General features: G+C 38.6%; 1 protein-coding gene across 6 annotated transcripts in view; it reads left to right on the top strand.

Moving 5' to 3' along the window:
• The window catches only part of LOC115218623 (sulfate transporter), a 154,409-nt gene that overhangs the window by 129,561 nt on the left and 6,916 nt on the right, over positions 1–17,932 (top strand). For all 6 annotated transcript variants that reach the window (XM_029788530.2, XM_029788528.2, XM_036508532.1 and 3 more), the window contains 7 exons: positions 459–554; positions 1,610–1,716; positions 2,398–2,467; positions 4,219–4,365; positions 4,636–4,794; positions 8,869–8,923; positions 12,706–12,827. In XM_029788530.2, coding sequence (XP_029644390.1) covers positions 459–554; positions 1,610–1,716; positions 2,398–2,467; positions 4,219–4,365; positions 4,636–4,794; positions 8,869–8,923; positions 12,706–12,827 — 756 coding nt within the window. The remainder of the gene's footprint in view (positions 1–458; positions 555–1,609; positions 1,717–2,397; positions 2,468–4,218; positions 4,366–4,635; positions 4,795–8,868; positions 8,924–12,705; positions 12,828–17,932) is intronic.

The following is a 17,932-nucleotide window of genomic DNA, read 5'->3' as shown; positions in this document are numbered from 1 at the left end:
CTCACCCAAAATACACTTGCACGCACACATATACGTATACCAATATATATATATATATATATATATATATATATATATATATATATATATATATATATATATATATATATATATATATATTTCTCCTTAAATTATCTTAAACAATATTTATTTAACCCTTTAGCTGTGAAACTTAATTTCGTGGTTATTCCAGTAATGATGTGAATTATCTATCAAAATATAGAAGTGGTATTTGCTGTAAGTCACGTTTCTTCAATAAACTCGACAAGAATTAGTTTCAAACATGACATTCTCAACAAACGATAAATAAAACTGCCTTCTGTAGACAAGGCTAATGTAATTTCGAGTGGAAATGTTTGATTTTCGCAGCGAAAGGGTTAATAAGTTTTTTAATATCTGCTAACTCCTGTTTCCACACACTTTCCATAATCTTTGCTTGTTTTCTCTTTCTCCCACAGTGTACTTTATCTGCTATAATTATGGTCGCTTTACGAACCATGCTGCTCCAAGTCCTCGAACTGAAACGGTTATGGAGGTTGTCCAAGTATGATTTTGTTAGTATTACTTTTTGTTGTATCTTTTATTCAATACAAATATAAGTCATTTCTAAATTTAGTTGTGTCTGGGGAGAGTCGTTGGCTCCGAAACACCTGAAACCTATTTACCTGTTGTCAGCTTTCTACACAGTCGACTTCACCTGTGGTTCGATTCATTCGTTCTTGATTGTTTCAAACCTGATTAGCTTCAAACCTAATTAGCTTCAAGCTTGATTAGCTTATCCCGCTGTAGACTTCATCTGTTATTTCATTAAATCGTGCTGGGTTTGATTCGTGGTGAACTTCACTTGTCTCCCCACGGCTTCCTCAGCACTTAGCTCCACCTGCTGGTCAGTTTTACTCGCAGAGGCTTCACACATTAACCTAGTTCTCCATTACCCTGCTTTCCTCGAACTCAGCTTTGGCTGAAGTCGGTTTCATTCGCTAAAGCGTTCAGCGTTTTCGACTTCATCCGTAACATACTCCAAATGTTGATCATTCTTGGCTTCACGGACACTTTATATGAAGTTAGCTTCATTTGGCACCAGATTCCAGACAGTTGGTTTTTCTCACACGACATCTGCTTTACCAGCAGCCAATTGCATTTGTGAGTGACTGCGTCGGGGTGAAAATAGAATTAGTACCAGTCAAGTAGTGGGGAGGTCATTCCTTCTTGCTAAAACATGTAGTCCGATGCTTATGTTATAAACCATCATCTGAGACTAACAAATCCAGACACATAAGCCATTGCTAACAATAATATTGAAAATACTTTCAAATTTTGGCGATTCCGGGAAGAGGTTAAGTCAATTATATCGACTCCAGTGTCCAAATGGTACTTAATTTATCTATCCCGAAAGGATAAAAGGCAAAGTTGACCTCGGCAGAATTTGAACTCGGAACGTAAAGACGGACGAAATGCCGCTAAGCATTTTGTCCGTCGTGCTAGCGGTTCTGTCAGCTCACCGACTTACAGGGTCAGTAATTTGCGAAGCACTTCGTACCTCAATAGCAATACAGAATGTCAATAAGACGTCAATTGAATATTTAAACCTTTCCTTTTTCTTTATTAGTCAATCTGGCTGATAACCTTTCTATCCGTGGTCATTCTTCACGTGGACTTTGGTCTTGGAATCGGCATCATTTTTTCAGTCTTTACAGTTGTTATACGGACTCAGAGGTGAGTATGAATAACTGAATAAATAAATTTATTTCCTAGAGAATTAAGTTTATTCTTTCGCGTAATATTTTAAATCGAATACGTTTTTGCCTTTGGCACTTTGATAAAATTTATACATGACTATTATTACTTGTTGCTTTGTCCCACATTATCCGTTGACCAAGCAGAGCTACGCTCGAAAGAATTTTAGGCAGAAGCATTCCGTCCTTTTATATATCAGCGAGTGCATTGCTTTCTGTTCTCCTGATATTGATGTGATGTTGTTCTTGTATTTGCCGTTGTTCGTTTTGTTTAACTTCCTGACTCTTAGTTCGAATATCTCCAAAGCGACGCAGAGATTCACAATGGTCACCACCACGCACATTATCTATTTAGAAGTAGGTGGACTCAGCATCTGAGCTTATAAGTGCCTTGACCACAACCATAACAGAGTGCTGGCAACAATAATCGAACCTTTATCCTCTCACCTAGTTGCTCAGTTCCCATTCAGTTTCTCTAGCCTTAAGCTCCAATATCCTGTTTGTTATATATTTCAAAGTAAACGCAGCCACAAATCTCTCTTAGTTTTGCATTTCGTAATTTAGTTTCATTCTTGTCTATTATGCTTTTCTCTGTATCAGTTTAAAGCAATCTCCATCTCGCTCTTTTCCTTAATAAATTTATCTTTCTCTCATACATCAGAACCAATTTGAAGTTAATCGGCAAAATTGATGAAAGCGAAGTATTTCGGCCAGAGAGTGAATATCAAATTGTAAGTTTGACCAAATATTTCTTTCCTAGAATTCATCCAGTTGCATAAAAACAAAACCGCATGTAATAATTTAGGGAATTCACAAGGGTTTAGCCGTGGGGGTCGAGGAATCGGTTGAGTAAAGGAGGATTAAATATATCCTAGTATAATATTAGTTTCAAATTCTGGGGACAAGGCCAGCAATTTTGGTGGAAGCGGGTCAATGACATTGACAGGGATTTATTTTATCGACCCCGAAAAGATGGAAGGCGATCTAAGAACGTAAAGACGGACGAAATGCCGCTAAGCGTTCTGTCAGCTTGCTCTTTGCACCCTAAAATAATGTGCACTTATATTAGATTCAGTAATGCGGTAAGAAGGTTGCTTCACAACCACATGGTTCCAGGTTCAGTCCCACTGCATGGCACACAGGAAAGGTGCTTTTACTATAGTCCCAGACCGCCCAAAATATTATACATTTTGGAGAGTTCTTTTTGATTTTGTCATTAGAATTTCCTATCCTTTGTCACATCGCAGGTATTGTATGTGGTCTCCTCCAAAGCGTAGTCTATTCTGAGAAAGTGAAAGAAAGAGAGGGAGAAAGAGAGAAAACGAACCCGGTACTCGGTTTGCAGATTTTATTTTCCTAAGGATGGGAAGCAAAGTTGATCTTAGCGGAATTTGAGCCCAGAATTCATTCAACAAATGGGACGATGACCACAAGAGTTTTGTCAGATGTTTTAACGATTCTCTCAAATCCTCATGATACAGATAACTCTTTTCCAATATTCAGATGGCTTATAAGGCGGCGAGAAGGCAGAAACGTTAGCACGCCGGGCGAAATGCTTAGTGGTATTTTCGTCTGCCGTTACGTTCTGAGTTCATATTCCGCCGAGGTCGACTCTGCCTTTCATCCTTTCGGGATCGATAAATTAAGTACCAGTTACGCACTGGGGTCGATATGATCGACTTAATCTGTTTGTCTGTCCTTGTTTGTCCTCTCTGTGTTTAGCCCCTTGTGGGTAGTAAAGAAATAGGTATTTTCGTTTGCCGTTACGTTCTGAGTTCATATTCCGCCGAGGTCGACTTTGCCTTTCATCCTTTCGGGGTCAATTAAATAAATACCAGTTACGCGTTGGGGTCAATGTAATCGACTTTGTCTGTCCTAATAAAGAAATAAATATTCAGATGGCTTCCAGTCCTCCACGTCGGCTAAATTTTTTTTAATTGCAATATTTATCTTTATGCTCTCCAACACTGCTTTTTATTTACCAAATACATCATAGTGTTTCCGAAAGAAGGAGAGATAAAAATTCGTCAAATTTAGCATGAACACCCGTACGTATGTGTATGTATACATGTAAGTGTTTATGTATGTATGTATGTATGTATGTATGTATGTATGTATGTATGTATGTATGTATGTATGTATGTATGTATGTATGTATGCATGTATGTATGTATGTATGTATGTATATATGTATATAGATGCGTGTATCTATGTATGTACATATGTATAACCACCAAATCAAACGAGTCATCCCGATATAGAAATTGAGATAAAATATATAAAAGGAAAATTTTAGAAATTCTTAGGTTCGGATTATAAATTCTTCACAGGAGCACCAAGTGCCAAGCGGAGAAACTATTCTATGAACTCCTTGCTTCACCAGATTTTTCCCCCAATTAAAGAAATTGCGCGTGAAATACATATGTAGCGTATACACTAATTGAAACTAATTAACGAAGTGCTTTTCGTTCCTCTATTTCAGTCAAAACAGTATTCAGGAATAAAGATTCTATATTATAATGCTTCGATTTACTTCGCCAATGCCGAGATCTTTGTGAAGCAGGTGCAGGAAACATCAGGAATAAACCCAGAGAAAGTTCTAAAGAGACTTAAGAAGGAAAGAAAATCGGTAAGTTTTATAACCGCAACACTATTGTATTGTAAGCAATCTACAGAAAGCGTTCCACTACACAGTCGCGCACGCACGCACGCACGCACATACACACACACACACACACACACACACATACACACACACATTGATAAATCATAAAACTGATTTTTTCAGCTAATTCGAACGACGAATCACGTTCTTTAAAATATTTGCTTCTACCTCTGTCTTGCTTAGTGATTTGCTTGTTAATATTTCATAATTTCATATTTGTCTTCAAATTTTCAGCTTATTGGAAAAGATGAGAATAACAAATCAAACTCTCAGATGGATATTGAAAAAAGAAACGAACACAATTTAAATGTTAGCATTCCGATAAATTATATAATTGTTGATGTCAGCGGCGTGAACTTTGTTGACACTGTTGGAGTAAAAATTCTGAAAACGGTGAGTTTCTTTCTGTATTGAATCTTCTTATCATTGATTGATTGATTTTTGCTGTTTATTCTGTGACGGCCGAACAAGGGAACGCAGGACTATGTTATCCGGTGTCTTTGTCCTTATGCGGCTGTTACGTTTTAATTGAGGGCGCCTACGTTGCTGTTTCTAGCAAGTCAAACGACTCTGTAGAGCATTCTTATTGTGGCTTCCTCTCATAGCTTCTCTTTGTTTTGTTTGCATATTGTTCTTTGGCTTCAGCGTGGTTAGAACCTGAAAATCGAAACCAGTAGAAACAAACAAAAACAAAAAGCGGTACCATAACATTTTGAATGCTTTGAGTTTGTTTCGGTTGAGCATTGTTCACTTCACCATTATACTTTCTTCAAAGAAAGGTTAGGGTCCTACACTGTAAGTAATATACAAATCAATAATATTACTCGAGACAACGGCGGCGAGCTGGCAGAAATGTTAGCACGCCGGGCGAAATGCTCTGCAGTATTTCGTCTGCCGCTACGTTCTGAGTTGAAATTCCGCCGAGGTCGACTTTGCCTTTCATCCTTTCGGGGTCGAGTAAATATGTACCAGTTACGCACTGGAGTCGATGTAATCGACTTAATCCGTTTGTCCTCTCTGTGTTTAGCCCCTTGTGGGTAGTAAAGAAATAGGTGTTTCGTCTGCCGCTACGTTCTGAGTTCATATTCCGCCGAGGTCGACTTTGCCTTTCATCCTTTCGGGGTCGAGTAAATATGTACCAGTTACGCACTGGAGTCGATGTAATCGACTTAATCCGTTTGTCTGTCCTTGTTTGTCCTCTCTGTGTTTAGCCCCTTGTGGGTAGTAAAGAAATAGGTATTTCGTCTGCCGCTACGTTTTGAGTTCAAATTCCGCCGAGGTCGACTTTGCCTTTCATCCTTTCGGGGTCGAGTAAATATGTACCAGTTACGCACTGGAGTCGATGTAATCGACTTAATCCGTTTGTCTGTCCTTGTTTGTCCTCTCTGTGTTTAGCCCCTTGTGGGTAGTAAAGAAATAGGTGTTTCGTCTGCCGCTACGTTCTGAGTTCATATTCCGCCGAGGTCGACTTTGCCTTTCATCCTTTCGGGGTCGAGTAAATATGTACCAGTTACGCACTGGAGTCGATGTAATCGACTTAATCCGTTTGTCTGTCCTTGTTTGTCCTCTCTGTGTTTAGCCCCTTGTGGGTAGTAAAGAAATAGTATTTCGTCTGCCGCTACGTTCTGAGTTCAATTCTGCCGAGGTCGACTTTGCCTTTCATCATCCTTCGGGGTCGAGTAAATATGTACCAGTTACGCACTGAGTCGATGTAATCGACTTAATCCGTTTGTCTGTCCTTGTTTGTCCTCTCTGTGTTTAGCCCCTTGTGGGTAGTAAAGAAATAGGTATTTCGTCTGCCGCTACGTTCTGAGTTCATATTCCGCCGAGGTCGACTTTGCCTTTCATCCTTTCGGGGTCGAGTAAATATGTACTAGTTACCCACTGGAGTCGATGTAATCGACTTAATCCGTTTGTCTGTCCTTGTTTGTCCTCTCTGTGTTTATCCCCTTGTGGGTAGTAAAGAAATAGGTATTTCGTCTGCCGCTACGTTCTGAGTTCATATTCCGCCGAGGTCGACTTTGCATTTCATCCTTTCGGGGTCGAGTAAATATGTACCAGTTACCCACTGGAGTCGATGTAATCAACTTAATCCGTTTGTCTGTCCTTGTTTGTCCTCTCTGTGTTTAGCCCCTTGTGGGTAGTAAAGAAATAGGTATTTCGTCTGCCGCTACGTTTTGAGTTCAAATTCCGCCGAGGTCGACTTTGCCTTTCATCCTTTCGGGGTCGAGTAAATATGTACCAGTTACGCACTGGAGTCGATGTAATCGACTTAATCCGTTTGTCTGTCCTTGTTTGTCCTCTCTATGTTTAGCCCCTTGTGGGTAGTAAAGAAATAGGTATTTCGTCTGCCGTTACGTTCTGAGTTCAAATTCTGCCGAGGTCGACCATGCCTTTCATCCTTTCGGGGTCGAGTAAATATTTACCAGTTACGCACTGGAGTCGATGTAATCGAATTAATCCGTTTGTCTGTCCTTGTTTGTCCTCTCTATGTTTAGCCCCTTGTGGGTAGTAAAGAAATAGGTATTTCGTCTGCCGCTACGTTCTGAGTTCATATTCTGCCGAGGTCGACTTTGCCTTTCATCCTTTCGGGGTCGAGTAAATATTTACCAGTTACGCACTGGGGTTGATGTAATCGACTTAATCCGTTTGTCTGTCCTTGTTTGTCCTCCCCATGTTTAGCCCCTTGTGGGCAGTAAAGAAATAGGTATTTCGTCTGCCGCTACGTTTTGAGTTCAAATTCCGCCGAGGTCGACTTTGCCTTTCATCCTTTCGGGGTCGAGTAAATATGTACCAGTTACGCACTGGAGTCGATGTAATCGACTTAATCCGTTTGTCTGTCCTTGTTTGTCCTCTCTATGTTTAGCCCCTTGTGGGTAGTAAAGAAATAGCTATTTCGTCTGCCGTTACGTTCTGAGTTCAAATTCTGCCGAGGTCGACCATGCCTTTCATCCTTTCGGGGTCGAGTAAATATGTACCAGTTACGCACTGGAGTCGATGTAATCGAATTAATCCGTTTGTCTGTCCTTGTTTGTCCTCTCTATGTTTAGCCCCTTGTGGGTAGTAAAGAAATAGCTACTTCGTCTGCCGTTACGTTCTGAGTTCAAATTCTGCCGAGGTCGACTTTGCCTTTCATCCTTTCGGGGTCGAGTAAATATTTACCAGTTACGCACTGGGGTTGATGTAATCGACTTAATCCGTTTGTCTGTCCTTGTTTATCCTCTCCATGTTTAGCCCCTTGTGGGCAGTAAAGAAATAGGTATTTCGTCTGCCGCTACGTTTTGAGTTCAAATTCCGCCGAGGTCGACTTTGCCTTTCATCCTTTCGGGGTCGAGTAAATATTTACCAGTTACGCAATGGGGTTGATGTAATCGACTTAATCCGTTTGTCTGTCCTTGTTTGTCCTCTCCATGTTTAGCCCCTGTGGGCAGTAAAGAAATAGGTATTTCGTCTGCCGCTACGTTTTGAGTTCAAATTCCGCCGAGGTCGACTTTGCCTTTCATCCTTTCGGGGTCGAGTAAATATGTACCAGTTACCCACTGGAGTCGATGTAATCGACTTAATCCGTTTGTCTGTCCTTGTTTGTCCTCTCTATGTTTAGCCCCTAGTGAGTAGTAAAGAAATAGGTATTTCGTCTGCCGTTACGTTCTGAGTTCAAATTCTGCCGAGGTCGACTTTGCCTTTCATCCTTTCGGGGTCGAGTAAATATGTACCAGTTACGCACTGGAGTCGATGTAATCGAATTAATCCGTTTGTCTGTCCTTGTTTGTCCTCTCTATGTTTAGCCCCTTGTGGGTAGTAAAGAAATAGCTACTTCGTCTGCCGTTACGTTCTGAGTTCAAATTCTGCCGAGGTCGACTTTGCCTTTCATCCTTTCGGGGTCGAGTAAATATTTACCAGTTACGCACTGGGGTTGATGTAATCGACTTAATCCGTTTGACTGTCCTTGTTTGTCCTCTCCATGTTTAGCCCCTTGTGGGCAGTAAAGAAATAGCTATTTCGTCTGCCGTTACGTTCTGAGTTCAAATTCTGCCGAGGTCGACTTTAACTTTCATCCTTTCGGGGTCGATAAATTAAGTACCAGTTATGCACTGGGCCGATGCAATCGACTTAATCCGTTTGTCTGTCCTTGTTTGTCCCCTCTATGTTTAGCCCTTTGTGGGCAGTAAAGGAATAGGTATTTCGTCTGCCGCTACGTTCTGAGTTCATATTCCGCCGAGGTCGACTTTACCTTTCATCCTTTCGGGGTCGATAAATTAAGTATCAGTTGCGTACTAGGGGCGTTCTAATCGACTGACCCCCACCCATAAATTTCGGGCATTGTGCCTAGAGCAGCAAAGAATATTACAGCAAATAAGTAATTGACAAAAAGTTGGGCAGTCTTAAAAAGACAAATAATCCCAAAATCTTTGACTTACCATAAGAACAACTCTTACTTATTTTGCTTTCTTTTCTTGAAATTTTCAGCTTTGTGCAGATTATGACAAAATAGATGTAAAAGTGTTATTTGCTGGAGTTAGAGGTAAGTAATGCAAATATGACTGTATCAGAGAAAATGCTAAACATTATCTCATGTAATCTCTCTCTCTGTCTTATATATATATATATATATATATATATATATATATATATATATATATATTCCCACGGACAATGCATTTTATCATCCTCCCACTCCATCATAAATATTTTAGGAGCAGAATCTTATTTTGTTTCCATTTATCATAAGGAACGAAAGGTCATTCGGTTCAAGTTCAAACGGTTTAATAGACAGAGGTCAAAATGAAAGGCAAAGAAATATTGACGATGTTGATTGCTGCTGCTTGGGCGTGGTAGCAGCAGCACATTTGTGTAATTGAGTGAGATTTGATGATAATGGAATGTTCAGAACCCAAACCTGCTCATGAATACTTGTGGGGGTTCGTAGGAAGAGATGGTGAGGTGGTGAGGGTGCTGCTTGACGGATGATACCTTAAAGCGAGTTCTCAGAAGACAGCGCCATATTTCGCATAGATTAGAAACTATGGCGGCGCATCTGTGCTGAGAACAGTAATGAAGTTTCGACTTTGCAACCTCATAATTATGCGACTTATTTATGTGTTTTAGAAACTCCTTCTGCAAGTAAATGTTATTATTTTCTTTCTCAATAAATCTTTCTCGCGGGGTTTTTAGGAAGTATTTATTACGGGTTTCTCCTCTGCTGATTCAGAATAGTGACGTCATATTCACGGTTGATACGCGGACTTTACTTGAAAATACCAACTGTTAAAGTTTCCTACATTTCTAGATGATGGCTTTTTAGATCGATTTTTGTTTTGACAAAATTCTTCTTCCCACAGAAAAGAGACAAAAATATAACTGTTAAAGTTTTGACTATGGTATGCAGTAATCCTTTGACTATCGTAGCTGCTACGTTCCAAAACCTCCCGCGATAGGAGAAAATCCGCGAAATAGAAACAGTACTGTACTGTATATCTTTTAATGTTATTTTTATAATTTGTATATATTTATTTTATTATAAATACAAAACAACACCATGGAGGAATCGATGCAAGCTTAAATAATAAACCGCGATAGGTGAACCGCGATATGGCGAGGGATTACTGTACACAGAATACTAGATAGAATACTATAGACTCAGCAGAATTTTGAGCAAATCTGCCGTTTAGAAACCATAGCAATATAGAAACATTTGGATATCGAAAATGTTGAGTTGAATAAACTCTTTTTATTCTTTTACCGAAGATGATATATCTTGTCCAATAAGAATTGAGATATTTTATGTCGGAACATAAAAAGAAATCATTGCAAAAGAGAGGAGTAAATCGTCCCCCAAAACCCATCTCAATAAATATTCACTGAGAACATTGTGCTGGCAACAAGGCATTGTCGTCGCTGTGATTTATAACTTGATGGGTTTTTCTCTCATGTTTCCTTATTTCCCCCCTTGAAACTGAATTACTTCTGTCATCTCAACATCCATTCAACTCCATAAGACTTTCTACTTATTCTTTCACTCTGTGCTTTTCCTCTCAGATTATCATCAGATTTTCATTTGTATTCTTTCTTTCATTTTTCGATTTCAAATTTCATCCCTTGTATTTCTACTCACAAAATTATTGCTTTACATAAGCTTTTTGCATGGAACATTTTGAGAAAAAATAAAAATAAAAGGAAATTTAAAAATGACATTTTTCTTCATATTCCCCAGATTTCCTGTGATTATTTCAAAATCGTTTTTCTGTAAATAGCATCGCAGTTTACGTCATTGACGCAGTTGTCGTTGTTCTTCAGCGATAATATTTATGGCTTCTCCAGCTAAAAAGAATTAATGACGACCGATGTCTGTGACTTCAACTTAATCACAAAGATTCTATTTCAGTCTCTCTCTCTCTCTCACTCTCTCTCTCTCTCTCTCTCTCCCTCCCATATCTCTCTCATACACCTTCTCTCTTTCTATACCTACATATATATATATAATATATATATATATATATATATATATGTATATGGTGATGACTGATGATGATGACTGATGATGACGCATCTCTACGTTATTGGATTTAAGTGACAAAATTCATTGTACAACAGTTTTGCCACTTTCTCGCTCGCTGTCGTAGGTTCCAGTGATAAGTATTGCAAGATGACTGCCCCTATTCTGAATGCAAGTTTTATGTCAGGGTTTTCTTTCTCCTCCAAGTGCTGCCTCTCCCACGGCTTTGTCAAAAATAACGGAAGCCCCTTCTGGTCCCGAGAAATCAATATAAAACATAGATGGTATGATGTCAGGTACGACCGTTCCGGGCCAGAACGGAGCCGTCAGTAATGGTAGACACCACACTCCCCACAAATCCAGAACTGCCGAACTGGAGCCTCACCATCGGATGCAGTTTAACGTCATACCCTGTACATACACGCACACACACACACGCACATAGGCACAAGAACACGCATGCGCGCGCACACGCACACATGCACACACGCACACACACGCGCACGCACACACACACACAGAGGCACACGCACAAGTAAAATCCAGCCTAATACATTTTAAGCACTGTGTAGGAGTCAAACGTAGCTAATCAAATTGACCAGTGAAAGCCATTTTAAACTACGTGGACCGTAGATTTATATTCCGCGTTGTGCCATTCGCAACCCCAAGGTTCATACACAGAATATATTCAGTTTATGATCACAGAGTACAATAGAAAAAACATACAATAGACTGGAGAATTATACCCGTTTCTAAAATCTGCTTCTACGCATTTCGGATACATTGTTATTACATAATTCTGTGATAAGGATATGTTAGTGTTCGTTTCTCGAATTATGCAGAAGACTGGTCAATGAAATAGTGATCCACTGATATAGATGATTAATACATTGCAGAAGTATGTAATACCAATGTATCCGAAACGTGTGTAAGCTGGTTAAAAATGTATAATTCTCCATTGTTTTGTATAATATATATATATATATATATATAAAGATATATATATATGAAATCAGTGACTGACAGATGCTTCGTTAAGTATATACTGTGAGTAAGGTCGGCTGGCTGCTGTCTCTAGCCAAGCTGTTGCCCAGTACCGAAGAAGGAAAGTTACCCAGAAACCATTGGTCTGCTGGTACAGCCAACGGCTAGAAAGGAGTAGTAGGTCTCCTTATTTATAGTATATCTCAGACACAGATCATGCTGTCGATAAACCAACTGGAAAAGATGTTTTCCTGGGGTTAAAAAGTCGTAACATAGTCCTATTCAGGACTGCCACGTTATGTTGGCAAATATATATTCTGCTCCTTTAGCAGCCAGCTGTGTTGCCTTGCACCACTGCTCCAGCTTTTTTCTTTGTTCTGGCGGCAACATCTGCAACTTCACTGGTGTCAGCTGTGTCAGCCTTGTCCTCCTCTTCTGAAGAAAACTCTCCTCCTTCACCTCCTCTTCCTCTTTTTCTTCTCCTCCTTCTCCTCCTTCCCTTCTTCTTCTTCTTCTTCTTCTTCTTCTTCTTCTTCTTCTTCTTCTTCTTCTTCTTCTTCTTCTTCTTCTTCTTCTTCTTCTTCTTCTTCTTCTTCTTCTTCTCCTCCTCCTCCTCCTCTTCGTCGTCGTCATCTGAAGACCCTTTCTTCTTCGTGAAACGTGTATGCTGACAAGTTGTCGTCAGATTTTTTTTTGATTAAGACATCAAACACTCTCAGTAAATGTTAGAATTTGTCCATCTTTTAATTCAATTTCCTCCACAGCCATCGGCTGACACGTGACCTTCAATATTCTCGATTTTCCTTTTTATCTTCTTATTTTCTCAGATCCTGTTTACACCATGTTAGAATTAACTGACTTTGTATCAGAATACGGAGATCGTTTGTATATGACCATCTTAGATGCCATTCGAGGAATCGACATTCCCATTTCGACTTACAACAGTGAGGTAAGTTTAAGAACCAGGCAATTACTGAGAATATTAGACAGTTCCAAGATCTTAGAGTAACTCGTAATGTGAAGCAGTAACTCGTAATGTGAAGCAGTAACTCGTAACGTTAATCTTTTTTTTTCTAACGACATTAGCCTTAAATGTGATAACGAAATGGTTTGAAATTAAAAAAATATATATATACCGTTTGTCATTCCGGCAGGTCAGGAGCAATATTATTTGATCATACACTGTAATGTTGTTTCGGGTTCTGGCTAAAAATTTATCTTTTAACAGAAGGCTTTAGATAAAAGAATAAATCTCATACAATGTTCACTTCCTTCATAAATTCGATGTCTTTTATGTTAAAGTAATAAATCGATATTATTTGTTTAAAGCTACTTGCCTAACGTTCAACACCTACGTAGGTAACTGTGAATCAGATTGATCTCAGATGTTTCAGTGTAGCATATGTACACGGCGACATTTGCATTTCTTTTCTTTTACTACAAAATCCATGTTCCTTTCGGTCGGGTACATATAGCGTCATACTTTCGCTCTAAGCCAAGACGTGCGCTTTTGTTCATCGTATATATTCAGTCCAATCTAGAATATGCATTTTATAAATATTGAGTGAAATTTGTGGGCTGTGTGTTGTTTGTGTTCACCTTTGCCTACGAATTGCACGTTTTTATGATGATTCACTTCAATGACTGATAAAGCTTATATATTCATTACAGGTTAAGACTAAAACATTTGAGAATTATATAATCTAAGAGTAGAGCACCGGTTACTGATTTCGATTCCTGGGCCTCGTTACGGCCGAGGAAGTCTCCCGGGGAAAACATATTCTTAGCCTAGCTAGGACCACATTCCAAAGACTTACCCTTCCCATTAGAAAATATTTCATCCCCCAACATCTGATGACACTCTACAACGCTCGAGTGAAGTCCACAATGCTATAGTGTTCCCAAAGAGGGGACGGTGCTGTTACTCACAGTGACGCCTTGCAACGGATCTAGAGAAGGGTCGCTCGTCTGGTTTGCCTTGCTTTACTAACAGATACACTCCAACTTCTGATCTAATATACTGTCCTCTGCTCCTCGGAGCAAGCTGATCTCAAACTCCTACCACCAAGGCACACCAAGCCACTCGTATCTCTGTTTCTGGGCACACATGTCACACTCAATGTGTCCAACAATCTTTTTCTCGCATCAACCACTATGCCAAATTCTTCATCCTGAAAAACAGTGTCCTTCTGAAGTCAGCCCTTCATTCATGATTTTCCTGTGAGTGTTGAAATGCAAGTTTCAATAAAACAAACAACATCAGTCTTAATAATCTCGGAGGGTTCGTAAGGGCAATGGGACCTGTCACTTCCCCAGCCTCATCAACTAAAAGAAGTTTGTCATCTGACAACTAACTTAAGCACTAATTGACATCGAAACAAGAATACAATCACGAATCTGTCGCTTGCATGTATATATATATATAATATATATATATATATATATATATATATATATATATATACATATAAAGTTGACATGGGCAATTCTTTCTTGGCTTGGGATTCACGGTCAAACGGCTTCGTGGAATTGCGCGAAAAATCACACAGATGTGTAGAATGATCCGGTGGCGATGCTAGGCTTTGTAGACTGGAGAATTATACCTGGTCTGTATGCAACATACAAGGTTGCAGCTGATTCTGTTCGAATGTATTTTATGTATTTCTTGGCCGTTTAGGAGAGAATGAGAGAGAGAGAGAGAGAGAGAGAGAGAGAGAGATTGAGAGAGAGAGATTGAGAGAGAGAGAGAGATTGGGAGAGAGAGAGATTGAGAGAGAGAGATTGGAGAGAGAGAGATTGGGAGAGAGAGAGATTGAGAGAGAGAGAGATTGGGAGAGAGAGAAATTGGGAGAGAGAGATTGAGAGAGAAATAGAGATTGAGAGAGAAATAGAGATTGAGAGAGAGAGCGTTTTTAGAATGTAGGGAAATGCTCTCTTTGTTTATTTTCAATTTCTTGAATATTTAAAGACATTCTTCACTGCTTAAACAGTCAAGGAATTTATATTTAAGAGAGATAAAACTGCCCCTCGCATTTCTTTCAGTTTTAATGTTTGTATTTCGTTGTTGTGAATGTGCTCTGCGTGTAACTTGCTCTGATGCGCTGTGTGTTGAGTTCTCCGTAATTTTTCATTTGTTCTGGGAGGTTTGAGGGACCAGGTGGGTCTGCACGCTGTGTTGTTTCTGTTGGTCAGTTCTGAGTCGTTCTGATCCCTTTACTACCTTCGATGTGTTGTGAATGTTGCCGACCTGTTGTGTGCAGGTCATCGGTCTGAAATGTTGACGACGTTCTTCTTTTCCAAACGAGACTTAATACAGAGACTTTTATTTTAAAGCAAATTTATTCCATTAACTATCCACTAACCAGTGTCCACGCTACAAAAGATACTCTCGCTATTAGAATCAGTGTTCCTTATTAAATCTGAACAGACTGCGGCTTCAGATTTTAGAGTTATTGTTCAGATCAATAGATTTCAATCAAGATAAAATCGGTAATGATGACAACATAAACAAAATGACAAAAGAGAAAAAAGAAAAAAGATTCCACTAAATTCAGAATTGGTCATAGTACCGCTTCTCTTCCATTTTGGTTTAAAAGCAAAACAAATATGATTTTAAATGACATTCGTATCTTTTGGATTTTGCAACGAACTATTAGTATGACAACATACATACATACATACATACATACATACATACATACATACATACATACATACATGCATACATACATGCTTGCATACAAACTTACACACATGCACACACAGTTATGTAAATTGGCAAGTAATTATATTCAGAGATATGTGGATATATTCGTAATTAGCGGAATACAAAGATATACTGACATATAAAAGCACATATATGCATCTATATATATATATATACTTATATATTACATATATACATATATATATATATATATATATATATATATATATATATATATATATATATATATAGTCAATCCAAATAAGAACAAGCAAGGAAAAACAACAACGCGAAGACGTAGTACAAGTACAGTGTTATTGGATGCTCAGGAAAGGAAAGAGAAGAAAGAGGATTTCACGTTTCGAGCAGAGCTCTTCGTCAGAAACATAGAAAAAAATCCAAAGAAGGGAAGACGGAGAAAGAAAATCGCCAACGATACACACGCGGTCACATATTGAAATGACCGGAAGGGAATGGGTGAAGAAAAAGTTCTTTCTAAGACAGGAGAGTGCAAGAGAAGGAAGTATGTTTGTGTATGAGTGAGTATGTGCGTGCGCGCAGGTGTGTGTGTGTGTGTGATTGTGGCTGTTTATGTATGTGTGTGGTTGGACTTAGTATCGTTTAAGGTCGTAGGAAGAATTTATAGTAAGACTTTTGGTAGGAGTGGCTGTCTGTTGTGTGTCTCCCTACACATGTGCGTAGGGCAATGGGGAGTAGAAAGGTGTTTAACTGGTAGTTTGAAGTATGTGTTCGTGCGTCTATGTATATGTAGTGTGTGTGTGTATGTGTGTATGTACGTGTGGGTATGTGTGTACACGTCAGGTTGTGTCTGTGGAGTAAATGTACGTTACTCTATGTCTGTGTATGTGTGTGTATGTGCGTCTATATGTGTATGCGAATGTGTATGTGTGTGTGCGTGTATGTATATAAATTGTGTGTATGTATATGTATGTGGGTGTATGTGAGTTTGTGTATGCGTGCGTGCGTGTATGTGCGTGCGTGTTTATGTCCATGTGTGTGTAATTGTATGTATATATATGTATATATATATATATATATATATATATATGTAGGTCCCGGGTTGATCCGGGGTTAACCACAGTAAGTAAGGTACTCAATACATAGCAGAGTAAAATTAATTTATTATATAGAAGGAGCTTCTACAGGACTAGTACTGTTTCATTCAAGAGAAATCTTCAGGAGCTTCCTGAAGATTTCTCTTGAATGAAACAGTACTAGTCCTGTAGAAGCTCCTTCTATATAATAAATATATATATATATATATATATATATATATAATATATATATATATATACACATATACATATACATATATTTATATATATATATTATATATATATATATATATATATATATATGTATATATATATATATATATATAGATATATATATATATATATACTTATATATTACATATATACATATATATATGAATACATGTATATGTATGTATATATGTATACACACACACACACATAGTAAATCCAAACAAGAACAAGCAAGGAAAAACAACAGCGCGAGGACGTGGAATAAGTACAGTGTTATTGGACGCTCAGGAAAGAAAGAAAAGAAAGAAGATTTCGCAGTTTCGAGCGGAGCTCTTTGTCAGAAACATAGAAATATAGAAAAAATCCAAAGAAGGGAAGACGGAGAAAGAAAATCGCCGACGATACACACGCGGTCACATCCAAAATCAATGAAATTTCAACTTAGACTGATTTTCACCTTTTATTATTTGCAATTTTTGCAATTTTACAATTTTATAATAGTGAAATAAACTAGTACTTTCACGAGTTGCGTAATCTTCAGGTTTATGCAGTGACAATCGTGTTGCACAATTGACAACTATAGTGAAATGGTTGGATTTATCCTTTAAATACCTTCCGACGGACTCCAGCAGGTTGAATCTTGTAAACTGTATTTTGACCAATCAGCATGTAGCTTAGATGTCACGTGTTGGTGAGCGCACCATCTAAGTTCTAACTGTATTTCGACCAATAGGTATGTGGCTTAGACGTGGAGCACTTGAAGGATTCTTAACTTGGTGTAAATCATTCTGGCTAGGCAGAGTGGAATATTGCGTTTCGTATGTGTTGGATGGCACGATTTAAAGTTCAGGTATTTATGTATGTCTGTGTGTTTATAGTATATATCAGTGGTGATGGTCGTGTCACTTTTGATTACCATTATGTCAAGAAATACTAATCTCCTTTGTAAATTGAAGAGTTGGGTGCAGATTGTTCAAAACGATATTAGATTCTTCCAGAATATCTAGAGATTTTCTCCAGATTTTGAAGCGATCGTCAACGCGTCTCTTCCAAGCATCT

Source organism: Octopus sinensis, linkage group LG13, assembly GCF_006345805.1.
Source record: "Octopus sinensis linkage group LG13, ASM634580v1, whole genome shotgun sequence".
Taxonomy (NCBI): domain Eukaryota; kingdom Metazoa; phylum Mollusca; class Cephalopoda; order Octopoda; family Octopodidae; genus Octopus; species Octopus sinensis.
This window is presented reverse-complemented; position numbering and strand designations above follow the sequence as displayed.